Raw genomic sequence first — 27,449 nt, forward strand, 5'->3', positions numbered from 1 at the left:
AGTAAGGACTCTGTAAATGTTACGTCTGTCCATCATCCCCCACTGGCCCCTCCCTCTAGGATCTCTGGCAGCTTAGCCCAAGGGGATGGAAATTTTACTTACAGCTCTGACTAAGGGTGGGGCCTGGGATATCATGTGTTCATAGAGACACAAAACTCACACATCTAGCCGAAATGTTACAAAGGGTGGGCCAACCCATGACCCCTCCAACTGTCCACCCAGTCATTATCTACATCACAAGGGTGCCCCACCCTAGCCCTTTGGGTCCCCACATGGGGACCAGGAAAGCTATGAATGCAGCCTAACATAAAAATGGTAAGCTTACTTAAAACATTATCCTGAGATTGTTTTGCAACTCTTTTGTAATGATAGAATGATTCTAGGGCATGAACGTCTTATCACAATGTCATGTAAAGTAAACACGTTTGCTCCTGCAAACCCATGGGCCGTGGGTTGTGCACCCCTAGCTTTAATGTGTGGCTCTAGGCAACTCTTCTTCATCCAGTGTGGCCAGAGATGCTAAAAAGCTGGACACTCTGCACCCAACATAATGCTCAAAGCCCAATGCACCTCTCAGCCCAGGACATCTTTCCAGAGCATCCTTCATCCCAAAGTGCTGTCTGTGTTCTGGATTTGTGTCAATCACCAAAATGGTGATAGTGAGTGGACACCATGCTTCTGATGATGTCCTTTGCTCTTCATGAAGGGCTCCAGGATCTCTGATGGGGAGTTACCCCAGAAGCCTCTCAGATCTTCCTGTTCCAGCTTCCAAGTCTCTGAGAATCACACATCCCATCAGAGAGCCCTGCGGGTCCTCTGTCACTAAGCACAGACACTTGAGACCTTCCTTCCTGTTTTGGCCCCTCCCACTTCCACCATCCTTGCCTGAAGCCAGTCTATGAACCACCCCACCCACCCCTCGTGCCCTATTGCTTAAAGTTCTGTAACCGGTTCGGCCAACCAGCCCAGTCCCTACCACCCCATCCTGGTATGGACCTGGCCAGAGAAGTCCTGCCAAAGGAATGACCTTGCTCATTCCTGGCCTTCGCTGAGCCACAAGGCCTCTGGGCAGGTTGCTAAGGGACCTTCTGCTGCTGCTTCCTTTCTACTCCATTGACAAGCTTAACTGCCACCTCTCCCAGGACTGCAGACACCAGGCAGCCATCCACCACCACCACCTGTTCTGCACTAGGCCACACTGGGGCCAATGGAGGGCACAGAGCTGGCCAGCCCTGCCCCCTCCCTGTAAGAGATGTTGCCTCGTTCATTAGTATGGGAAAGACTGCCTGACTCTAGGGACCTTTGCAGTTGTTAGAATTTCAGCTTTGGAAAATCGTGAACGAGCAGGGGCGAATAAGCATTCACTCCTCTTCGCTTGAGGCCACGGCCTTTCCCCACATGGCTTCCCTTCTTCATCTGAAGATGCTCATGCTCCGTGTTAGGAACCTTGTCTTCCTATCCCTGAGTCTCTCTACCATGGCGCTCTGAGTAAATTGGATTTGGGGGCCTCATCTTTATTCCTTCGGCCCTGTGTGGAACTGACTGTGATAGACTCGTCCCCTGTTCTCTCTGCCCCCTCAAGGTCTACTGAACTCCCTGACCCCCTTTTCTTGGAGGGCCTTAACTGAATATTAATGCAATGAACATCTGTGTCACACTGGGGATTTTGAGAGTCCTTCCCCGTGCTTGGGCTCAATTAATCCTTATAACCAAATCGGTCTCTGTGGCTGCCGTAATTATGATAAGCCTGGCTCTCCTCCAGACAAACTGGGGAAGTTAAGGAACTTGCCCGAGGCCACACAGTGCAGATTCTGCAGAGCCCCCTCACCCATCTTCTGGTTTCCAGATTTGCCTTCTCGGCTGTATCAGGCTTCCCGACCAGTTCTCTCAAAGCAAGCACTAGGAGATTGTGAGACACTATGAGAAAGCAGAGATGCTGTCTTTGGCCACCATCTGGGAGGGTCAGCTCCTTCATGGCCAATTTCAGTTGGGCCCACTCACTGCCTGAATTGTCTCACAGAATCTAGTAGGTCCTCCCAGCCAGGCCAGGGCATCACTTTTTTGCAGAAGTGGATAAATGGATAGATAGATGGATAGATGGATGAATGGATGGATGGATGAGTGGATGGATGGATGGATGGATGGATGGATGGATGGATGGATGGATGGATGGATGAGTGGATGATGGATGAGTTGATGGATGGATGGATAGATGGATGGATGGATGAGTGGATGATGGATGGATGAGTGGATGGATGGATGGATGGATGGATGGATAGATGTATGTATGTATGTATGTATGGATGGATGGATGGATGGATGGGTAAAGATAAGTAGACAAATGGTAGATGAATGGATGGATAGGAATATGGATGAGTAGTCAAGTGGACAGAGAGATGGATACATAAAGCAGAAAGACCCAAATAAGCAGCAGTCAGAGAATGCTTCAGAATGAGCCTGGGGATCCAGCTGCCTAAGACACTAGACTGAGCTGAACTTCCAATGCATGTTACAGAAAAATCTATCTTTTGATGTACAAGAAAGTACCCTCTGCTTCTAGAAACTTGCCAACCAGAGGTGCTGACTCAGTTTCCCTCCTTCTGTAGGAAAGTCACAGTCAGCCATACAATATGAACACCTGTGTCTCTGAAGACACAGGACAGGCTTTATGCTCAGAAAAATATATCCAAACCTTATTCACTTGAGAAAGCCAAGTTGGTGGAGCATTGCAGTGCAGCCCGACACTGTGATCTTGGGGCATGTGTTCAGCAAGAGTGACTTCCCACCATAGAAAGCATGCAGTTGTGTTTGGTTTTGAGTGTATCCCCCTCATCTTTGATTTGCTCCCGAACTTGCACTGGACTCCAAGCCTCTTCATCACCTTTGAGTGCCCTCACCTAGTGCAATGCTCAGCCTGAAGTAAGCCCATAGCAGAGGTCTTTAAGATTACTTAAGAAACATGAATAAATAAATAAAAATGAGTCGGCCAATGAGTAGGTGAATAAATGAATGGGGATTAGGCAAGCCCCAAATTGCAAGGGGCTAAGAATGCCAGTGAAGGAAGCCATGAATTAATGACCCAGATGCTTCTCTCGAGACTGTGTGAAGAAGTTATTACTAATGTGAAGATGATGCCCTGTGATTTCCACTGGATGATCTCCACCTCATCCTGTGTGGGGTGGGGAAGTGCAGATTCATTCTTTCTGAAAAAGTTGAGAACAAAATAGAGACTGGTCCTTTGCTAAGCTCCTTTAAGATGGAGATGCAGGGGCATCAGCTCAGGGAGTCCTTAGAGTAGAGAGGCTCCCCGCTTACACTAAGCATACACTTCTTGCTCTGTGGTAAACAGAGAAACGGCACTGGCTCCGAGCAGAAGGAACATGGAGGAGGACAAGTGAAGTGTGACACAAATTTCTTCTCCATTTCTCCCTTCCAGACCTGGCTTCCTGGAGGAACTATGGGACATGACAGAGAAGAACCAGGAGTGGGAACTGAAGCTGGGGAAATCTTGGATGCTGAGCACCTCTCCTGAAACCACAGAGCGCTACCTAAGGGGACTGTTAAGTTATTGGATCGGACAAAGGCTTAAACTAGAGTGGACATTTATTTGATTCTTTCTTCCTTCTACCAAGTGGGCCATGGCTCTTAAGGGATATTAAGTTAAGTGGACAAAATGAAGAAACTACATTTTCCCTGCATAAATAAGCTCCGTGAGCAAAATTTCAAACCCTGCTAGAATTCTACCCTATCCCCTTGTATGGTACTTCTAACTCCCTTTCAGATGGGATCCCAAGAGCATGTGTACATGCATGGTATGCATGTGTGTGAGCACATAAGTGTGTGTGTGTGTGTGTGTGTGTACCAAGTGGTGAGTCATTGTGGTTACAAGGAAAATAGCAGCAGAGGTCCACAGGTGGACATTGTACACTCTTGTTCTCAGGTGACCTATGGTTAGGGATGGTGTTCAAGGGGAGCCCCAAGGCTCTTGGCACAGCAGGCTCCACTGGGGAGCCAGAGCCACCAACTTACCTGATACTGAGGGAAGGTAGAGTGGCTGGAGAACACGGGTGGAGGTGGACAGTTCAGATTGAGCCAGAGAGGCTGGTTCAGGGTGGTCGAGGTCAAGGCTGTGGTGAAACGTGGGGCAAAAACATTCCCAGCATACTTAATGTTGTTCTTGTCCGGCACTGTTGTCGGTGGGTTAACTGAAAGGCACAGCATGGGAAAGCAGCTCAGTGCCTGCAGCAGGGAGAGGCTGGATGCCTTCTGTGATATAACCACCCAGGATGCACGCTCTCAGGGTCACATCCTTTAAACTCCAATAGGGTCCTTCCAAGTCCAGGAGGTTTCTAACTCCAGGCAACCATCATTAGTGCACCGCTTGCTCATTTGGAAGGAATGGCTTCTCTCTCCATTACTCACTGGTAAATGAGGCTGGTGCGCAAGGTATGCAAGAAACCACATTGCAAAGGCTGTGTTTCACCTACTTGCAAAGCCGAATTCCAGCTTTATACAAACAAATGCAAAGCTGTTGCCAAGGGTTTCCCTCTAGTGATTAAAACCACCCCGGCCAGGGCTGGATACTGAGCAACACTAGAAACTTTGTGCAGGCTGTTGTCTCTATATAGCAGTGGCTTCCTAATATTTTAAAGATTAATTTTCATCTTCCTTTATGTGTATGTATATGTCCTGTGTGTAAAGAGGACAGGTGTCAGACCCCCTGAAGCTTGTGAGTCACCCAAAGTGGGTGCTGGGGACGGAACTCTGGTCCTTTGGAAGAGCAATAAGCACCCTTAACCACTGAGCCATCTCTCTAGCTCTCAGTGATTTCCTGAGCATTTAAAAGCACGAAATAGTTCAGTGTGGGCTAACTTAATACTGAGTTCTAAAGCATGAGGTTCGGTTTAACTGTTACTGTGCATGAATACTGGATTCTTCTTTTCTACAGAGACATCCATGGACTATGGAATCAGAAATAAGGCCCTCCATGGCATCCTTTTTTGTTAATTTGTTTGTGTTTGGAAAGGGTTTTGCCTTTATGACTGAAGCAGTTGTAGGAGAGAGCAAAGGAGAGGAAGCCAGGCCAGGCTGTGGATAATCTCAATGTGGAAATAATACAAAGCATGGATTTCTCTGTGGCCTGGGCAAACTGAGAAGCTGTAATATATCTCAGGTTGGGGCTATGGACCACATCAGTTGTTGTTTGTGCCTGTGGAATCTCTGAAAACCAATTATATTCCTCTAGCAACTGGATTCCCATAGGGGATGCTGGGAGAAAATCATTTCCTCCATTTTATGGAGTTAAAAATCCTGACGCCCATGGGAAAATAGTGACATGCCCACGGACAGAATGAGGTACCCCTGCCTGGATCTATGATAGTTTCTGGGTACCCACCCAGGGAAGGTTCACTTACATTTCAGATCCAGCCCATCCATATCCACTTTGCTTCGAAGCCTCAGCTGCCCACCAGGGTTCTTAGTGGCCCCAAAAATCTCGTAGAGCAGGTTCTTCTCAGCCGGCCACACAGGCTTCTTGGTTGGCAGAGTCACTGAGATGGTGCCCATTGCATCACTGTGACCCTCCTCACCACAGGTGTCCTTCCGGCTCTGGGGCCACTGGCTGAGAAAGAGGCTCTCTCGACCTTTGGTCAGCTCTTTGGTACCAGGGGTTCGTTCTACAGAAAGAGTAAACTGAGTCAAAGCCTCTGAGAAGCAAAACTTTTTGTGGATTGTTTTCTTGCAGCCCATAGCTCATACTGAGGTCCAGGCCATACGAAGGAATGTGTTTCAGTCAGGTGCATACCCAGGCTCATGCGGAAGTCTCCTCTGATTGCTGCCCGTTCCGACCTCCCTGTCTTATACAGTCATCTCTCCATCCACCTGTCTACTGATCCATCTGCCCATTAATCCATTCACCCACCTAACTCAGCCAGCCAGCCAGCCATCCTTATCCATCCATCTTTCCATTCACTCATCAGTCCATTCATCTGTTCATTGGTTTATCCAGCCAGCCACTTATTCTTTTATTCATCTATCTGTTCATCTACCTATCCATTCATTCATCCACTCATCTGTCTATGCACTCATCCATTCATCTATCTATCCACTCATCCATTCATCTATCCATTTGTTTATCCATTCACCTATCCATCTACCCATGTCTTTTTCTTTTTTTTTTCTTCTTAGACATGGCCTTACTGTGTAGCCCTGGTTGACCCACTATGTAGACCAGGGCCTTAAGGTCACAGGGACCTGCTTGTCTCTGTCTCCTGAGTGCTGAAATTAAAGGTGTGCACCACTATGGCTGGCCATTCATTTTCATTCTTCCTTTCCTCCCTCCCTTCTCTTTTTCTTTCTTCCCCCACTTTTCCCTCCCTCTCTTACGTCTTTCTTTCCATCTGTAGTGCCAGGCTAAGGATATGAGGTAGCTTGAATGTGGTCTGGCCATGAGGGAGCACCTGGCTTAGGGAAGGAAACACATATCCCTACAGAACACACAGTTGAGCCATGCTGCTTAGTCCCTTATCATGAACTTCACCTCTGCTGTGATTCCCACAGGTGATTCAGCTCTCCCATCAGCACCAGGCCTTGCCCTGAGTACTGGGGACAAAGTGATGAGTCAGAGCCAGGCTGCCCTGCAGGAGCTCACACAAAGAAGAGGGAGATGTGCCCAGAAATAGCTCCAGGACAAGGCAGATGGGCACCATGAGGTGACAAAGAGACAGAATGGGAGAAGACACTGGCTGGGATCTTGTCTGTCGGAGAGGATCCTTCAACCAAGAAAGAAAGGTTTAGTAAGACCCTCATTGGGGCTATCAGGAAGGTGTCACAGGCCTGAGCAACTACAGACAAACACCAAAAACATCACAGGGACAAAGTGAGTCATCATAAATGACTGGAATTACAGAAGGGACTCAATGGGTGTCAGACTCTGGTCTGACTGCACATGCACCAAGCATCCATCCCTTGCAGAAGGACATTCTGACACCTGATGACACCCGTGACATCTCCACAGAGCTCTCGCCCACATTTCCCTCAGCTTTGTCATGCTTTCTTCAAAAATGAAGTGTTTGTGTGTGGAGCAGTGAATGGAAAACAGTCTAAGAAAGAATTGCGTTCTTACTGAAAACACATGGAATTTCTTGTCATTATTCCCTAGACCATACACTGTAACCACCATTTACACAGCGTTTACACTGGATCAGGCACCATCAGTATCAATAGATGTTTACAGTATGCAGGAGGGAGTGGGTAGGTGGTATGCCATTGTGCATAAGACTCTTGAGCATCTATGGACTGGGTGTTTGAGGGGTTCCTGGGACCAAGGACTAGAGAGACAGCTTTATAAATGTGTATACACTTAAGTTATATTAGATGTTATATAATATGTATACATATACCCACATGTGTATACACGTAAGTTATATTATATATTATATAATTAATATACATACTCATATGTGTATACACATAAGTTATTATTGTATAATATATACACATACTCACATGTGTATAAACATGTTATACTATATATTATATAATGCATATACTCACATGTGGACATAATTATTATTAAGGCATTTCTCTGTTAAGAGCAGAAAGTGGGCTTTGCCCTCTGCCCTTCACTCCTTCCTCAGACTGGCTGTCTCTGAAAGCCTCTGCAGAGCTTGGCTAAGAAGCCCATGTGCAGGGGGATGGCTCTGAGCTGCTCTGGACAGGCTGCAGGCACCTGGGAGCTCTGGTACTAGCTGGCTCTGAGGCCCTGTGCTTCATTTGTTACCTATGGCAGTGGTCGTGATCCCACCATATCATGGACTCCCTAAAATCCAGCCCAGCAGCCTCGAGAGCCTCCGCATGGACCTGGACCTTACCTTCCTAGCAAAGGAAAGCATTGCTCTAGCCAGGGCCAATTTAGGAGACGGTGACAATTTTAGCAGAACATGTCCCCAGAGTCTCTTCCAGGAGTTCCTCTGGTTGCTGAGTTTAGCCCCCAGCTAGAATGCTGAAATAACATACCCACTAATAATAGTCATTTCCCCAGAGACTGGCATATTTGCAGCCTCTCGCACATCTACACTCAGTCCCTTGAACATCTGCAAGACCCCTGACATCTGGACATCTGGACTCTCTCTCTCTCTCTCTCTCTCTCTCTCTCTCTCTCTCTCTCTCTCTCACACACACACACACACACACACACACGCACACATACATGCCTATCTCACCCCCTGCCTCATAATTATATAGACACACACGACAAGCACACTCACCAATCTACACGCAGGCATTCCTCAGATGTGCTGCCCCTGTGCTTTCCCTGAGGAATGCACTCACCCTACGCAAAGCTCCCTCTGACACACCTTGCCCACAGGTTTGTGCAGGTTTCGGAGTGTGGGGAGGGGAAATGGACAAGACACTGCTAATCTGCAGCCCCTTCAGCAAGGAACATGAAGAGTACCTCTAGAAGGAGAGGGTGAGTATTTCCCTCCATGGGAGGGTAGGGGGGGAGGTCAAGCTCCTCCCACCCACGGCCATCATTCCAAAGCCCTGTGACTCCTCCAGGCCTGCTGGGCAGAGTCCAGCTCGTCATCTCAGCTCTGATTTCCTGGGGTCCCACAAGTGCTCCAGAATGTAGAATGCTCTGGAAAGTCACCTTGTTCTTGTTTCTCAAAGGAGTGGATCTGAGGCCTCCCATGCAGCCACTGTCAGTTAACCCTCACACTTCAGCCTGGGGGGGGGGGGTGACCTTTCTTTCGGTTGGCATGAATAGAATCTATTCTCCTAGTAACTGAGGACTTCGGGCAAATGGCTCTGCCATGGGAGCATACACAATGCAGAAACCCAGGGAGGAGTCTGGAGCACTGGGAGGGGGCTGAGTGTCCTGGGAAGACTGTGGAGTCCTCATTCAATTGTTGGAAATATACTTAGCTAAGCCTCTGGAGTCCCAGAGAACAAATCCCAGGACCAACAGTTTGAACCATGCCTGGATAACTCAAGCCCTAGAGAGAGTGGACCAGTCCTGATGACCAGGGTGGGTGCCTCCATCAGAGGTGAAGTATCCACAGCTGCCAATCAATTTTCTCTTCTAGCCTAGACCCCAGGCTGGGATCTTTCCTTATAAGGTAAATACTTCCTCCAGCATGCTCTGGGTACCTAGTAAAGTCAGAAATTACACCTCTTCCAGGGCCCAGAAAGACGCTAAGCTAGTGAAATGCCTGTCACAGCAGCCTGAGAGCATAGGTTTGGATTCCCAGTTTCTGTATAAAAGGCTGCATGTGGTGATGCCTGTCTGCAGTCCTGGTGCTGAGGAGGCAGTCAAGCTCTCTGGAACCCACTGGCCGGCCAGCTACTCTAGCTGAGTCAGTGGGCTATGTGTTAGGTGAGTAGAAGACCCTATCTCATGAAGTAAGATGGAGAGCCGCAGAAGTCACCTGACACCTCTGGCCTCCAGACATACACGTATGTATGCAACACACACACACACACACACACGCACACGCACACGCACACGCACACGCACACGCACACGCACACACACACACACACACACACACACACACACACCTAGAGACACTGTGTTGTTTTGCTTTGCATCAGGATGCACCATGGCCTTGATCAGCTTTCCTGATCCCCGAAAAGCCCTGTACTTCCTTGCTCCCCGGCCCACTCACCAATCCAATGGTGGCCCTCAAGAGTGGGGTCAGCTTCAGTCTTGGAGCAGATCTTGGCAAACACTGGGAGCTGCCTTTTCGGAGGACAGAACTCAGAGAGCTTGTCAGCGGGTGCGGAAGGAGGTGGTGGTGGCAGCAGCAGGAATGGACCCAGCCCCATGGGCTCCCGGGGTCCGGAGCCATTGAACATGCTATTCTGCAGGAAATCCTTAATGACCTTGGTCTCTTCCAGCACCATCTTGTTGTCGGGGGCCTTGGACATTTCGGTAGACTTCAGCGGGAACTGGGCCAGGAGCTTGCTGATCTCTGAATTAGAGGCACCCAGGTTGTGGCTCTTGTCTTTAGATCCCTTGACGCTCTTGATCTTGGCGGCATGCAGGATGCCTGTGACTGTAGACATGGCCGAATCACAGTCCTGTCTGCTACTGATGATGGGCATGGACAGCTTCTGCTCCTGAAGCTTGTCACCAGCCGTTATAGGGGATCCTGGGTATTCAGTGCTGTCTGTCCCCAGAGGAGGCACAAGAAAGCAAGAAGCTAGCTCTCGGGTCCCCTGGGAAGTGACAATAGGTGTTGCCAGCTCCCCGGAGCTCTCCTGAACCAAGATGAGATGTTCTTTGGTGAGACTCAAGAACTCCTGCTCCACCAGCAGGGAGATCTCATCCTTGCCACTGCTCAGCTCCAGAGCTCTGCAAAAGGTTCAAAGACACGGGGGACTTAGTACAGCAGGAGGCAGGCCTCGGGGAAGGTGGGTTCACAGCCTGTTGAAAACGTGTTTCCTAATGAGAAAAACCTGTTGCTTTCTCCAGAGGGAAAAATGGGCCAGGTGGACACAAAGCCAACATCACCCACTAGGCTATGGTGCTGAAGATGTCTGTCCCCTCCTCCTTAGGCCCCAAGACAACAAACAGCAGAGAGACGGTGCACTGGGGAAATTTGCCCAGCAACAAAGGGGCTGGCTATGACTAAGCTGTTCAATGAATAAAATCCAGAGCCTGAAGAAGTCTCCAGGAATATAATACAGCCAGTCCCCTCTTGGAGGATGGCGGAGTGTACAGTAAGGTTCACACCTGCCTCTGTCACTTTTAATCTGTGTGACCCTGAGCAAGTGGGTCAGCATCTCAGATACTCTGATATCCTAGTGTGATTCCCAGGAATATCACAGAGGGGTGTTTTAACAGTGCAGGCACCCTGTCACAAGGGTCATACACCTGTCAGCTCTTAATGTCTGCATAGCTCAGGCTCAGTCTGACCGGACCCTGAACCCTGCGTTCCACAGTGTGACCATCTGGATATCTGTATCTACCCTTGCTGTCGTGGTCTCTGACAGGGTCATGGCATCTGAACTGGAATATTATTGTGGATGACAGCAGCACTTGGTCGGACCTTGAACAGGTTCATAAGACTCTCCCTGTCGCCTGTCTCCTACCCCCCTGTCCCTGATGACCATTAATGATCTAGACTCCGTCAGCTTGATGGTGCTTGGTGAGCCGATGAAGTCCTAGCTCCTGGTTACTGGTTCTCCTCGGGTGAGGGAGAAAGTGATAAGCCTGCCCTCCCAACTACCCAGCAGCAACCTTGGTGAGGGGGCACCTTCCTCCACTGCATTCCCAGGGGAGCCAGGGTCCCCCAGTTTAGAAGTACCTACTATGCATACGTGAAAGGGTTTCTGGGAGGGGTAGGTAGCATTGCCTGTGCCTGGAACATCCTGGAAACTTGCTCAGCAGCCTCTCGTGGCACACAAAGAAGAAAGATGGTTAAGAGGCAGAGGGAAAACGTAGAAGGGATGCAGGAATGGGGCTCAGCTGCTGCAGCTTCACCGTGGGTAAACCAGAGTCACTTTGAATCTGTGTGACCCTGTCTGTCTGTCTGACAACCCACTACCCACTAAGAGGGCACAAGAATACCCAAAACAGTGTTCAGGGGGTGTCCCTGCTTTCCTGGTAGTGCTGTTGGCTTGTGAACACACACACACATGCTCTCTCTCTCTCTCTCTCTCTCTCTCTCTCTCTCTCTCTCTCTCTCTCTCTCACACACACACACACACACACACACACACACACACACACACACACACACCTCGATGCACACAGACGTGCACAGAAACAGGTGGCCTCACACTTCACTCAGAAGCAGGGGTGGGGGCAGAGCCTGCCTTTGACAGTCCACAGGGGAAGACCCACTTCCTACTCTCAATTTCTCTTTCCTTCACACTCTCCTCTCCCTCTCCCTGGCCCTCTCGAATACCCCCTTCCCTTTGCCTCCTTCCCATGTCTAGACTTAGGGCTATAAATAGGCCCTACTCTCACCGCGTGCCCCTGGAACAATCAGAGTAAAGAGGACGCCCCAAGTTTCCGTTCCTCCTCCTCCTCCTTTCAAGGAATCCGGTGAGTCTCAAGTCCTAGGAACCAGTCACTTGAAGGACCAGTTTTTGCTCTCCCTACCCCACCCCCACCACTGCCTTGCAAAGCCAAATGCCAATAGCTTTTATGAATTAGCCTCACCCCAAGGATGCTTACTTTTTTAACACTGTGAGCATGGCCTTGTGGGCACACTTAAACAACAAAGAAAAGCAGCCCTTGTCTCTCAGATCAGAGCTACATGCTAAATATGTATAGATCAGTTATGTCTGGGGTTTCCTTTAAAACTAACCCAGCTGAAGGAGGAAGAGAGGTGGGAAGAGGGCACAACAGACCAGTTCCTTCTTAGGCTGTACGTGCCAATCACAAGGAAGGCTGGAAGCAGAACCCTGGGGCCATCACTCTTGTCAGTCTGCTGGTGTCTGTATTTGGTTTCTGGGTTACACACACACACATACAGAGTCACCACTGAACCTTCAAAAGTGCCAAGTGGCAGGAAAGCAGCTGCTTTTGTCCCAGTGTCTCTCTCTCTCTCTCTCTCTCTCTCTCTCTCTCTGTGTGTGTGTGTGTGTGTATGTGTGTGTGTGTGTGTGTGTGTGTGTGTGTGTGTGTGTGTGTGTGTGTGTGTGTTTATATGTGGTAAATTAATGTGTGCTAGTATACGTGTTGAAGCCAGAGGTCAACTTCAGTTATCTTCCTCAGGGACATCACTCACAGGGTCTCTCACTGACCTCCAGTTCATCAACCAGTTGGCCAGTAAGCCCCAGCAGTCCTCCAGTCTCGATCTCCCTAGGGATGGGGTTACAAGTACATACCACCATGTCACCACTTTCGTGTGGGTTCTGAGAATTGAATTTCGGCTCCCACACTTCAAGGCGAGTACTTGAATGACTAAGTCATCCCTTAAGTCCTCCACAAAAACACCTTCTAAAAGACCTTGAGGTCTGTGTGTCAAAAGACCCCCATCGTGGTCCCTACTTGACATCCAACTGATACTCCCATCATTCCCAGCCTGGAAGGCAGGCGATGGGAAAGAACCAGTGGGTGCTGAGTGGGAATTCCTGTGCTGACCCTTAGCTCCTGTATAAGCCTTGTTTTCTTGCACCTGTCAAGTTAAGGCCATGCTCTCTTCTCAGGGTTAGACTGTGAAGAGATTGTAAAGTAGGTAAGTTAGGCAAGGGCTTAGTGCAAGCCTGGTACATAGCAAGCCAGACGATCCTGTTTTTTATCAGTGGTTGTATCTGTAAAAAAGGCACCCCAGCCCCCCTTTACACAGTCTGCCATCACCACCAAACTGCTGTGGGCACCAAGAACAATTTAATCCCAGGTCATTCAGCTCATTCCCCTCTGGATACTCTGCCAAGGCCGAAGGGGTTGTTAAAAAGTTAGAAGAAAACACTGTACCTAAAATAGAGTTGCCCACTCTGGCTTGTGAGCTCTCCAGGTACCTGCCACAAAGGCTACTCGAGGCATCATTGATTATGAATCTACCAAAAGCCACAAGGGAGGCCTGGTATCAGCATCCATGCCCACACTTGATCCTTCCACACCCCTGGACACCTGACAGCATCATTCCCACTTCACAGATAGAAATGGTTTCCCTTTGAAATACGGAGGACCTTGTCACCATGTTAGGGAGGAAGCTGATGTGGGGGAACACAGCTGGTCCACTTCCTGTACCCACTCCTCCAGTCTTAGCCAGCCTTCTTTCTGGAGTGTTCCCCCATCAAAGTCCCCCAGCTCCTGCCTGAGCTTTGTCCCCCGGTCTGAATGCAATCAGGATGTTGCCACTTTCATCCTGTAATGCTAACCCTTCGAGGAGCAGCATGGCGAATCTCCAGCCTGTCGTCTGTGGCATTAGCCGTCCCTGACAGCTACATGTCAGCTGCATGTCTGATGAGCATGTCCTCTGAGTCTTCCACCCGTTCACAGTTAGACGTGTCTAACTGGAGAAGAGTCCAGGACAAGGCCATGGGGACAGTGTCAAAGACCCTACTTCCAGCATGACAGTAATCCGGTATCAACATGTGGGGAAAATAAAGCAACCTGATAGCATCCAGTCTCCAAGCCTCCGTGAGAACCTTTATCAAACACCCTGCAGTGATCAAGATTCCTCACATACCTCAAAATCCTTAATCCCATGTCTTCCCAGCCTTCTCAGCCCCCTCTATCCCCAAGAAAATAAGATAGGCTCTTTCTTGTTTGTTTTAGAAAACTCCCTGGTCACAGAGCAGGGACATTCTCAGAACTCAGATCAAGCAATTCCCTTGCTTAAAACCACCTTGTGGATTCTCATTACTCACAGGATAAAATCCAAACCCCTTTATGATCCTGGGGACACTATGCAAATTGGCCCCATCTCCCATTCCTTCCACCACGTTGATCTTTTATCTGTTCCTTGGAATGCCAAGCTCATTCCTGTGACAAGGGGCTCTTGCATTTCCTGTAGAATGAATGATCTGTGCAACCCCCTGGATTGCTCCTTGCCTGGCTCCTCTGCAACATTCAGGCGTCCATTCAGGTGCCATAGTCTCCAAGTAGTCTTTTCTATCTGAATTTCATTTTTTTAAAGAATTTTTAAAAAAGATTTATGTATTTATTATGTGTACAGTGTTTTGCCTGCATGCGTGTCTGTACAACAGAAGAGGGCACCAGATCTCATTATAGATGGTTGTGAGCCACCACGTGGTGCTGAGAATTGAACTCAGGACCTCTGGAAGAGCATCCAGTGCTCTTAACCTCTGAGCCATCTCTCCAGCCCTCTGTCTGATTTTTAAAGAAATGTTCCACCCTCTCTTGGTAGTCATGCTCTATGGGAGTCTCCATCCGTCTGTTTCTTTCATGGCATCTGCCTCTATCTAGTGATTATTATTATTATTACTTTATTATTATTATTAATATTATTAAAAAGGTGATACTGCCCCATCATATGCACTCCATGAATGCAGGGACTCTATCTTGGTCATCACACCAGCCTTGGAGCCTAGAACAGCACCTGGCACAAAGCTCCAGCTAGGCAAGGATTTGTTGACTAAATGTATGAATGAACTCTCTTGTCTCTGTCCCCTGTTGTAATTTCTCTTCCCTTCTCCTGGCCAAGAATTGTGCCAGCTTCTTCTACTTGTTGCAACCTGCCTGGCTTTGCACTCAGTTCTGGTCTGGCTGGCATTCTCTTAGGTTAATTAGAATACCCCACCCCCACCCCCACCCCCCACCACCAACTCCTGCTCCTGCTTAGCCTGATCCCTGGTAGGCACAGGTGAAGGCCTTTCATCAGCTGCCCACACTCCCTGACTGGTATGGAGACTGGGAGGTGCAAACCCTCAGGGAGCCCACACTGACTCTCTGCAGTCAACTGGGGTTTCATGGGAGCATTTTCTAAGCACCACCTAACTTTGCTAAGTCCAAAGATAAGCATATTTCCTGGAATCCACCAGAAAATTGTGTGTGTGTGTGTGTGTGTGTGTGTGTGTGTGTGTGTGTGTGTGTGTGAGAGAGAGAGAGAGAGAGAGAGAGAGAGAGAGAGAGAGAGAGAGAGATGTTCTTTCAGTGCAGATCATCATCAGTGCCACAGGTCTACATTAGATGGTTTCCTTGATCACTTTCCTTTTTTTTTTTTTTTTTTTTGAGACAGGGTCTCTCACTGAACCTGGAGCTCATCAGTTTAGATAGACTAACTGTCCAATGAGCTTGGGGAATCTGCCTGCCCTGCCCCACCCCCCACCCCTAGGATTACAGATGGGCATTGCCATACCTAGCATTTATTTGTTTGAGTGCCAGCAATCTGAACTCAGGTCCTTCTTGCACAGAGCACTTTACCCATGGAACCATCTCACCAGCCCATAGAATTCCCCCTGAGTTTTGCTAGTCCTGCCACCCCTCTCCTGGTGTCCACTCTCTCCTTTGGGTTGATAAAGGCCTTAAAATCTACCAGGCTCTAGCTAGTGAATCCTTCCAGGAAGACAACCTAACTCCTGGGCTCCTGACAAAGGAATCAAGTCGGAAGCCATACCAAGGTTGCTAGCCTCTCAGCTTCACCAGCCTCTGAAAATGACAATTGTGTGCTTGCGGTTCCAGTACTGTGTTATTTCTGCATGTGCAATGTACAGAATTGTGTAAAAATAAAGGCTACTGACGGCCTGGCACCCCTTCCCAGTGTAATGACTAAGCAAGCATGTTGTTAGCTCCCCAGCAGCAGTTCTGTGTGCATGATAACACAGAGCAAACATGAAAACTGCTACTCGGCTGAGCCAAACAACAGAAAAATGCAAGCAGGAGATTGTTAGCGCCGAAGGAGGACAGCAAGACAAATATGTTCTTCCAGCCATGGCATCTTAGACCAATGACAAACACGTCACCTAGGCCAAGTGTCCCGGCCACATGATTGAAGCAAGTCGAAGGCGTTGGAGTCACACACAGACTCAGGCTTGAACTGTGGTTCATCTGCAGACTGACCTCTGACCTCACGGTTCTGTATCTACCTGGTGGGGTACAGCATGGTAGAACACTTAAGAGGTAAGTTCCTGGAGGGAGGCAGAAACTAGACTCCCCACCACTTCCCAGAGGCCAGATCTTTTAGCCTCATATCTAAGCCATGGGTCCTATTTATAAAAATCGACTAAGTGTTAGCATTTATTACAGACACCACTCTGAGCTTTCCCTACCACAGCCTCAGTGGGGTAGTGTGATGATCCTATGAAACATTTCTACTTTATCATGCTTTTATCAAACCCTTTATCAAATCCTTTGATAGCTGCTTCTCTTCAGGATTCAGTTAATAAGCAAAGACTTAAAATGTGCTTGGAGCTGAGTGGTGGTGGCACATGCCTTTAATCCCAGCACTTGGGAGGCAGAGGCAGGCGGATCTCCGAGTTTAAGGCCAGTCTGGTCTACAGAGTGAGTTCCAGGACAATCAGGACTACAGGAGAAACCCTGTGTTGAAAAAACCAAAACCGAAACAACAACAACAACAACAACAAAAAGCTAATTGAGAGCCAATCTCTAAGCCTAGCTTAAGTCACACATCCTGTGCTCCAGTACAGTCTGGTGATTCCATCTGACTCTAGTCCCCTCACACCTTCCCCAGTCTTCAGACCTGTCCTGGGTTGTGCATATATGTTCAGGCTTAGTCTGGTAGGTCTGCCTGTACTGTTCCCAACCTCCAGGCTTGGTCCCAGACACATATCCCAGCCTGATAAGTCTGCCTGAGACCAACATTTCCATACCATACCCAACTTCCAGGACTAGCCTGGGATACACATGTGTGTCCCAGCCCAACCTGGGGTGTCTTGGGAACCTTGCCCACCCACATTATCCCCAACCTTCAAGCCTAGTCTCAGACTCACAGTCACAACCAGTGAAAGAAAGAAATCCACATCCCCAGGTCTTATGACATACACAAACAATGTGAAAGGCCAAGACAGAACATCCCATGAAGTCCACCAGTCGCATATAAATGTTCTCTAATGAGAATTTCCTGGATGAACTCTAAAACACAGAACTTCCAAGAACAATCATAAACTTCATCAAGGAACTCAAATTTAAAGAGGAGAGAACAAACCAGCTCAGTGAATGTCATGAGAACAGCAGTACATGCCTGAATGAGGTCCAAGAAAACAAAAACATATGGCAGAGTGAAATATCTAAGACAACTCAAGACTTGAAAACTGAATTCAGTAGAAAAATATTGAAGAAAACTCAAGCTAAAATGAAGATGAAATAAAAAAATTAAAAAAAAAAAACACCTCAACAACCCAATTAGAAAACTCAGAGCTTGGCCTACAGAAGGCCACGGTGCGCATTTGTTGAAGAAATCAAACAATGAATGAACAGGTGCTGCCCCACAGACACAGCAACGGAGTCAGTGGTAAACCTGAAGCCCCCATTCTGAGGCTGAGGAATTTAAGTGATGTGGCACATGGACGAAAACATAATCCTCTTCAGTAAGTAGCTTGTCACAATCCTCTAAGTCCAAATTTATAATTCATTAAATGACAACTAAACAAGATTCTGGAGTTTGACTCTAGAGAGAATGATTGATTTCTGGCAAAAAAAAAAAAAAAAAAAAAAAAAAAAAAAAGAAAACAAAAAACATTTCTCCCTACTTTTTAAAATGTCTTCATTGTTCAACCAAGAACCCAAACCAAAATTCCAGGTTCTGCCTCCATGTCTCCGACTCGCTCAAAGTGCATAGGGAACCCCACCTGCTCACTCCTTACAAGTAGAATGGATCAAGTAGAAAACAAAATATCAAGATTTGAAGCTAAAGTAGAGGAATTAGACCACACAAGCAAAGAAGAAAGGAGGAGGAAGAGGGAAGAGAAGGACGAAAAAATAGAAGAAGTAGGCAGGAACTGTGGGACACCACAAAAAGACCCAAATATTCAAACTAGGTATAGATGAAGGAGAAGAATGCCAGACCTATTACCTAGACCATATCTTCAACAGGTCCATAAGAGAAAACATCTCCAAATTAAGGAAAGACACAGCCATTCAGATACAAGGAGCACACAGAATATCAAATAGTCAAGACCAGAAAAGAAACTGCCCATGGCATGCCATAGTTAAAACACTAAATATTCAAAACAATGTGTGGGTACAGAAAGATGCAAGAGAAAAAAACACACATCACATAGAAAGGAAAGCCCATTAAAAAAACATAACTCCTTAATGGAAACTTTAAAATCCAGAGGAGCCTGGAGTGATGTACTGCAAGTTCTGAAAGATCACAGATGCCAATCTAGACTACTGTACCCAAGGGCTCCAGGCAAGGAGAGGCCTCCCTGGAGAGATAGGGGCTCTTGCACCTAGCATGAATTTTCCCCAAGGGAGACCCATCCTAGCTAGGGTTGAAGACGGTGATGTTTCTGGCTTTTCTGCTTACATGGAATCAGAGGCCAACATTCTGTTCCCATGACACACATATCATACCATCCATGGTGGCCTCTGACCACTGGAAAGGGAATCAGGGCAGGGAGCTCATCAAAGTTGCCTATCTTCCTCCATCTTCTCCTGCTCAGGCCCAGTACTCACCGAATTACTGGGTCTCCTCTCCCCATACACTATACAGCCATGCCCACACATCAGTTATGCACACACTCATGCACCCATGCACATAGAGGTATGCCCCAGAGACATGTACAGGTGCACAACCATGTACACACACCGTAGTGAAGCCCATACACTACATGTATAACACAGGCATGTACAAATATATCACAACCATATACACAAACTGCAGCCATGCACATACATACATACATACATACATACACCAAAGCCATGTATACATACATGTATCCCAAAGCCACACACACACACACACACACACACACACACACACACATTCACGGTAACCTCTTGCTTACAAACCAAGGTTGAGTCCACCTCTCTGGCCACCAAGAGACCCAGACCACTTCTCTGTTTAGAGGTGGTGTCCAGTAGTCATCTAGGCAGCCTGTGTCCCCAAGGTACCTGGACCCCTGCTGAGCTGCCAGCTATTACTTTTCTGGTAGCGAGTCTGGGGTGTAAGGAGGGTCTTGAAAAAGCTTTGGTCTCCCAGCTCCCCCTCTCCCCACCAATCCTCCGCCCCTCTCCAGGCCTCAGCAGGATTAAGTGAGATGATGAATTCCAAAGCGCTTGGTAAATTGTAAGGAGCACTATGCAAATGTTAGCGCTTCTGACTGAGAGGCAGCAGGGTGAGCCAGAGTCGGACCTGGTGGCAGCCTCTGGAGTCCCGCAGACCAGGTTCATACATAGCCTGGGCCCCCGTGTCACCAGTGCTGCCCAAGGTGTAAAATCACTGAGACCTCATTTCTTCAGCTGCTAAGTGGGGACAGGATGGTGACACCATCCCGGTCAAAGGTAAGCAACACTATAAAATCGCTCTGCTCCCAGCGTGCCAAGCCTGTTTATCACATTTCTCAGCAAAAGTCTTCACACACCGAGGAGTCCATTTCCAAGAACGTCCCAGGAATGCACGGTGGACTCGGTAAATATCAGCCTCCTACTTGCCTGCCGTGCCTTTCTTTGAAACTCCTCCTTCTCATCCCGAGATTTCTCACCCTGTCAACCTGGGATTTCTCACCTTTGACCCCTAGAGTGCTCTGGAAGTGTCCAAGAGCGGTAGAACACTGGTGTCTATTGCAGGTTCCAGGGCATTGGGGTGTGGTCTCAAGTATAAACATTTTCAGTGGGGCTTCCTTCTCAGACACAGTCTGGATGCATGACTTTTCCTCTAGAGTCTTTACCGCAGTCCTGGGACTCTCAGTCATCAGCAAGTGGAAGTGAGACACGCCCCTCCACACCACACCCCTTCCTTGAGTCCTCCTGAGGGGAACAAGTGTTGAGAGGGGCCAAGGCCTGAGAGAGCCGGGTTTGGAGAATGAGGGACTCAGTGAGCTGGGGAATGAGACAGGAAATGCTGGGAATGAATATAGCAGTAAAGGAGCTTCGGCTGGGAGCTACCGAGTGATTCTTATTGTTCAAATTATCTTTAAAACTTTTCATTTGAATCTGTTTAATAAGGGAAGGCTTACCCCAAGGAAGAGGTATTTTTTTAATGTGACTTGGGAGCTGAATTGGAAAGAACGTTGCAACAAAGATATTAAAAAGGGGATTAAACCAAACCACTGGTGGCCCATCTCTGCAGGCTCCCACAACCTGCGACATAGCTCCTGAAACCATAAAATTAAATTACAAAGGGGGACACGGGAAGCGGGAAGCGGGGCGTTAATCATGATCCGTCTTCCTTCCCTGCTCATGGCTCCTGGTGTTAAGCAGGCACAGAAGGCTGTTGGGAAGGGTGTCTGCTGTCCAGTGAGCTCAGGTGCTGAAGGCCCCTCAGGATTCCTATCTTATCTCAGCTCCCTTCCAGCTGGCAAGGTTGCCTAACCTGACCTCCAGCATCATCCCAGTCACAAAATGAGAGTAATAGTGACCACCTACATGGAAAGGTTGCTCGGAGAAAGAAATAAGAGTACACTGACTTCTGAAGCCCTCGCACAGACAAGCTGCTCAAGAACACGCGAGCTCCCTTTTATGCAGCCTAAGGCAGAAGGACAAAACCTGCCGTGTCTTGGCTTGCAGGATATTCTCTCCCTACATGCCTCAATGCTCTCTCTGAAGGCTGTGACCCTTTGCTTGGATCCTAGCCACCTCTAGGCCTCACTCTTCTCAAGGTGGCATTTTAATAGCTCATCCATCATTCACTTCCTCCCTCATTCATACATACTGCATAATCATGAAGTGCCAGGAACTTGGCTGGACACTGAAGAGACAAAGATGAGTAAGACCTAACCCCTGTCCTTAAGGAACCCCACGGTGCGGTGCTGGAGGGGACCACTGCCACAAGGCAGTGTACAGCAGGCGCCAGGTGACCATCACCTCATCAGAACATCAAGACTCCCATACGAGGACGGAGCTGACAGGCATGCTTCTGGCCAACAGGCACTAAGAGCACTGGCTCTAATTTGGTTCTTCAATGCCATCACTGTTATAAAGACTGCACCACCCTGCCCCTGGTGCCAGGGACGCATTTGTCTTTTGTGGTAATCGCTTCTGCTTTCTCTTGTTAGATAATAGAAGTTACAAAGGTCTCTGGCTCCCGAGAATCTCTTTCCCTCGCTTGACTAGTTTCCTGCAGCTTGAGTCATGAGACGTCAAACCTCCTCTCCACCCTGCACTCTTGTGCTGTCATTTCATCTTTGCTAATATCAGCATTGATGGTGAAGGCGATGATGGTGGTGGTGAGGAGGAAGAGGAGGAATGGTAACCGTGGTGGCAACAATGACGGTGGCGTGATGATAATGCTGATAGTGATGATGTCGACAATAATTGGGATAATGGTGGTGATGATGGTGACAGTAGTGACAATGATGATGGTGGTGTGATTAGTGATGATGATGATGATGAGATGATGGTGGTGATTGTGCTGATGATAACAATGGTGATGATGGTAACAGCCACGGCAGTAATGATGATGACAATGATGGTGCTGATGCTGATAGTGGTGATGATATGATACTGGTAAGGATTGCGATGATGATGATGATGATGATGATGATGATGATGATGACAATGATGGCCATCATGATGGATGATGACAGTAACAGCCATGACAATCACAATGACGGCTATGGTAATGATGATGACAGTGGTTATGGCGGTGTTGTGATCATGGTGAGAGCAGTGATAATGATGCCAGTGAGGAACATGGAGCTTTTTATCTTATTCCAGGTGCCATTTGGCATCACATTCATTACTCCATCAACACAACCTTTGAGGGTAGTGACTACAGCCTTTCTCCATTTTTCAGATGAGGGCAAGGGGAGGAAGCTTAGGGATAGTATACTTTCCAGGTCCCCGGTTTAATCCCCAGTATCAGAGAGACAGGGTGAGGAGATAGAGAATGGTATCCTACCTCCCGTTTCTAAGACCAGGTTGGAATTCAACAGATAAACAGGAGAAGAGCATTCCTGATAGTTGAGTAGCCTGAGTAGAGGCAAGGCCATTGCATGCCTGCTGGTGCTCATCTTAGATTACAGAACACTGAAAGAGGACAGCAACATGTATGCCTAGAGATACTACACAGAGTTAGTACACAGACTCCTGACGGCCAAGCCAAAAGATCAGAGGCCAATGCGAGATGTTCAGGCAGGGCTGTTGACAAGCTTCAGGAGGATGAAGCTGGGGGGAAGGGTGGAGGACCTCTTTCAGGGAGAGGAAGCAAATGCATAAGAACAGCAGCGGCAGAAATGACAAAAATGAGGAAGTGGCCGGGCGGTGGTGGCACATGCCTTTAATCCCAGCCTCGGGAGGCAGAGGCAGGCGGATCTCTGTGAGTTCGAGGCCAGCCTGGGCTACAGAGTGAGTTCCAGGAAAGGCTCCAAAGCTACACAGAGAACCCTGTCTCGAAAAACCAAAAAAAAAAAAAAAAAAAAAAAAAAAAAAGGAAGCGATGACTCAAAGGCCAAGATGGAAGGAGCTGGAAGAGAAAGGCTGGGGCTCTGGAGCCTCTGGATCCCCAGTTCACGCAACTACTTAATAACAGAGGTAGAAAGAATTGCCCTGTTGGAAGAGTCGTTCAAACAAGGCAAGCTCCTTGGTTTCCCAGGTCTCTCTGGCTTGCCCTGTGTGAGAGACTGCTGTAAGCAAGGATCTCCTGGAACAAATGAGCTTCAGTGCAAAGCACCAGGCTGCCCTGCCCGGCTCATTCCCAGTTTTGTTTTGTTTGGATGTTGAATGTCACATGCTTAGTTCATGGGACAAGCAAGGGTGGGAGCGGCACAATGTCAGCATTGTGGGGGTGGACAGGCTCTGAGACCTGGAATAGGGGGGCTCAGGAGGGAGGCACACCTGTTTATGGATCCCAGCCTGAAGCCCACAGGGTCCCTGATGTCATCCTCCAACTACTGAGAGACCTGAGAATATGTGTTCCAGCAGCAGAGTGCCCAACTGCCTTCCCCAGACTCTCAAGGAGGTGTTGACTCCTGGAGGGGAAGAAAGCATGACTTTTCACTTTAGATAGCAAAGATGCCCAGAACTGCCTGGAATGGGAGGCATGTGTCAGGATGGGTCTCCATGTGTGGATCTTGTTAGTTTTACTCTCATCTCCAGGCTCCATGCTTTCAAGATAATAGTCAAAGACAATGTGTGTCTGAAGCGATTTCTCTAGCAAAGTAAATCCACTCAATTGCTTAATAACGATAGTAGAAAGAATTGCCCTGTTGGGAGAGTCATTCACACAAGGCAGTGAGTGCCTTGGCTTCTCAAGTCTTTCTGGCTTACCCTGTGTAGATTGGCTTGAGCCAGGGTCCCACTGGAACAAGTGGGAGTCAGCAGCGCAAAGCACCAGGCTGCTGGGCTCCTTCTGATTTTGCCTTTAGTTTTGCTTGCATTTTGAATGCTTAATACAGATTTCTTCCTGCAGACTTATCTTTCTGCTAGACTTTACAAGACACTCAGCAAAGCCTTTGACCTCTGCAAACCAGGTTCAACCCGATTTGACAAGCTCACGTACCCAGGGAGGGTCTGGAAGCAGTCAAGGAGGCTGATCACAGGATCACTTTCCCACTCCCTCTCTCTCTCACAGTACACTCCATCCTTAGGAAGCTCCCATCCTTCCCTAAACTTGCTGAATTCTTTCCACAAGCTCTGCTTCTCCATCCTCAAGACCAGGGACACATTTAATTTGGGAAGTCTTGACAGCGAAGCTACTGTTAATTATGACACTGTCTTCTACCATGGAACTGTACCCACATCATCGGCTGCAGTCACAGTGCAGGGGTGTCCAATCTATCTCAAAAGCCTTCTCTAAGTCTTAATCATGTGCTCCCTCATTAGCATGCTTATTGTCTTACATCACCCATTGTCCTTTACAAGACACTGAAGCTCCATAAAAGATGTCAGGGCCTGTCTCCTCTTTCTGTCACAAAATAATGTTTCACCAACACATTAGATTGGAAATAGTTAAGTGCACACTAAAAGTTTCCTGGATATTGCTGCTGTCTGATGAGTCTGGGTCCCACCCTATTCACTGGACTGGCAACTCTTCAAGGGAAGAGGTTTTTCCCTTCTTAGCCCTGTATCCCTGTGGCTCAGCACTTGGGCCTCATCTACAGAAGGAATCAAAACAGAAATGAAGAACAAGTACTGTTCTGTAGTCAGAGCAATGGAGTCAAGAGAAAACCCAAAGCCCCCATTCTGAGGCTGAGGAATTTTATTAGTGATGCTGTGGCGAATGAATGAATATGTAATCCTGGAATATGAGTCAGTAAGTGGCTTGCCACAATTCTCTAAGCCCAAATTTAAGACTAATTAAAAGATAACTGAGCAGGATTCTGGAGTTTAATTGACTCTAGACAGAACTATTGATTTCTTGCCAAAACCCATTTCTCCCCACTTCTTCCCCCCTCTTTCAATGACACCATTGTCCAACCCCAAGGTAAAAACCCTGCATTCCACCTCTTTGTCTCAGTGTGCTCAAGCCATCATCAGGGTCCCTGGATCCCTCATGCTGCACATGGAACTCTCTACCCCTTCCACCTGTGGTACAGTCACCGTGGTCCAAAGACTATTCCCCTGTGGGCCTCAACTGGTCTACTGCAGCATCTTCCCAGAGGCCTCTGACTTCTCTCACACACCCTAAGCCATCCCTGTGCAGAAACCGAAGGGATCTCTGAAGACCTCCCAGAGTATGCCACCTCATAATATGCACTAGACCTCAGCTCTATGTGGTGATACTTGGGGGTCTCTTCAGACCTCACCAGCCCGACTTGGGTGTCAACTGGCACTATGTCCCCATCTCTCAGGACCTTCCAGCCACACTCTCTTTCCCAGAGCTCATATCATCCTCTCAGGGTCCTTGCGCTTGCTGTATCTCCTGTCCCCCACCTAGATGCTTCCTCCAGGATTGTCAGACTACCAGCTGCTTACTGGCATCGGAGACTCAGCTCCTAGGCGTCTACATTCAGCCGAACGGGTCTCTTGCTGTTCCTTTGTTGGATGTTGCTTCCACTGCTGCACTTGTTGCTATCTGATATCATCTCACCTCTTTTATGTGCTTATCACTGGTCTCCCCCAATGAGAAGACCATCACATTTTGAAGTCATCATAGATCTTTTTTGGTTTAAATTTTACTTACTTTCTGTTATTTTATCTGACTCAAAAGATTTGTCCCCCATCACTTAGCCCTGCACTGGGCATACAGTAGCTACTTGATAAATATTGTTTGGTTGAGAAAAGGAACTCCTATGTGCCTAGAGAGCAAACACAGCATAAAAAGGAATGTGACTGGGGTGCCAATCATCACTAACAGGAATATATAATGCAGCAAGGGGGGATACCACCCACATATCTGCACTTGGTTCTGGGGACCCCATTGCCATGAGCACGAACAGGAAGCCAATATACGAGTCAGTTAAAGAGTAAAAGAAAACTAGGGGTATTCATCTTGCAAAGCCAAAAAGTCCTGGGAGGGGTCTGCTGCTATCTTTTACCATCTAAAGCATTACAGAGACAGGAGAGAGTAATTCAGGAGCCCCAAGGAAAGAATACCGATCACTTAGTTTGTTGGGAACAGATTTCAGCTCTAGGGAAGCGAAGCCCCTTTGAGAGGGTTGACAGCTTCAGACATGGCACTCCTCCATCTGAGGTGTGAACGACTGCTTGGCAAGGACATCACGGAAGTGACTCACTCAGGCAGCTCAGGATGGCCTCCAAGACCTCGAGTCAAGGTTTCTGATACATTTAGGGACAGGGTCAAGAAACTTATTTTGGGATCTAGAGAGATGGCTCGGTGGTGAAGAGCACCGGGTATTCTTCGAGAGGACCCAGCTTCCATCTCCAGTACCCACACGGCAGTTCACAACGGTCTGTAACTCCAGATTGAGGTGACCAATGCCCTCTTCTGGTCTCTTAGGGTACCAGGCACACATGTGGTGCACAGACACACACACAAATAATTTAAAAACTCTTAAAGTTTGTGAATAACAAGATTTAAGAACTTGCTTAGTTATCCTAAAAAGAGATACTACCAAGAACTTGGTTAGCCAATCTGAAAAAGAGACACCACCTAACCAAACTCTACAGATTGGGCAGGGAAAAGATTGATAGGTGGGTGTCTCGTGACCTGAACACCTGGTGTGCTCTCTAGTTTTAAAGTCTACCCATGATCACTCAGAACATGGGGTTCCCAGGTAATGTGACTGTGCAGAGATGCCTCATGTTCTAGGGGAAGATGACCGTGCTGGTCACAGCTGGGCCAAGATGGTCCAGTACTTCATTTCTGAAATTCTACCCTTTCTTAAGAGTAGAACCTCAGACCTCAGGCAAAGAAAGGAACTTCTTCAACCCTCAGCCTACTCCTCTGTGACAAAGTATTTTAACATCTGGGAGGCTGTGAGTTTGAGCTCATCCTGGGATGTATAATGGCTTCCAGGCCAGTTTGGGCTCATATTGAGATCCTGTCTCAAGATAACAAATAAATGAGCATAAATTTTATTTAAAAGTGTGTGGGGGGGGGGGGGGGTAGCAACTGAGACAAGAACGGCATAGTTTGATAATTATAGAGATTTAGAACTATAGACTCTCAATGCCCTAATTTATTTTAGGGGGTTTGCAAATTTGTATGGTGAAAACAAAATGAGTTTGAAAAGGTACCTACTCCTGCAAAAATTGCAAGGTTTAACAGAAATCATAACTCTTGTTCTATTAGAAGGGATTTATCCATCCTAATTCCTAGCAGGACCATTGAACAATTCTGAGTTGTCACCTCCAGGAACTCCTGCCATCACCCCCACTTGGAGATGAGGAAACCAAAGCTCAGATCCATCATAGAGTCACAGGTTCTGTAGCCGGCACAGGGCTGAACCTGGTAGTCTGACTCCAGCAGCATAGCTGCCTTTCATTTCAAGAAGCGTTC

At 47.9% G+C, this 27,449-nt stretch overlaps 1 protein-coding gene and 1 long non-coding RNA gene across 4 annotated transcripts in view; one reads left to right on the forward strand and one right to left on the reverse strand.

Moving 5' to 3' along the window:
• Positions 1-27,449, reverse strand: part of C2H1orf94 (chromosome 2 C1orf94 homolog) — a 49,772-nt gene that overhangs the window by 13,405 nt on the left and 8,918 nt on the right. For both annotated transcript variants that reach the window (XM_006987441.4, XM_076565094.1), the window contains exons 2-4: positions 9,669-10,357; positions 5,415-5,675; positions 4,030-4,205 (exon numbers count right to left, since the gene is read on the reverse strand). In XM_006987441.4, the coding sequence (XP_006987503.3) occupies positions 4,030-4,205; positions 5,415-5,675; positions 9,669-10,357 (1,126 nt within the window). The remainder of the gene's footprint in view (positions 1-4,029; positions 4,206-5,414; positions 5,676-9,668; positions 10,358-27,449) is intronic.
• On the forward strand, positions 219-7,129 carry LOC121827368 (uncharacterized). 2 transcript variants are annotated; one of them, XR_006069634.2, is made up of 3 exons: positions 219-315; positions 3,437-3,710; positions 6,559-7,129. It is a non-coding gene; the product is annotated as an uncharacterized LOC121827368 (long non-coding RNA). The 2 variants fall into 2 exon arrangements; XR_013049334.1 differs by lacking the exon at positions 6,559-7,129 and having other exon boundaries at positions 3,437-3,727.

This window comes from Peromyscus maniculatus, chromosome 2 (genome assembly GCF_049852395.1).
Source record: "Peromyscus maniculatus bairdii isolate BWxNUB_F1_BW_parent chromosome 2, HU_Pman_BW_mat_3.1, whole genome shotgun sequence".
NCBI classification, from domain to species: domain Eukaryota; kingdom Metazoa; phylum Chordata; class Mammalia; order Rodentia; family Cricetidae; genus Peromyscus; species Peromyscus maniculatus.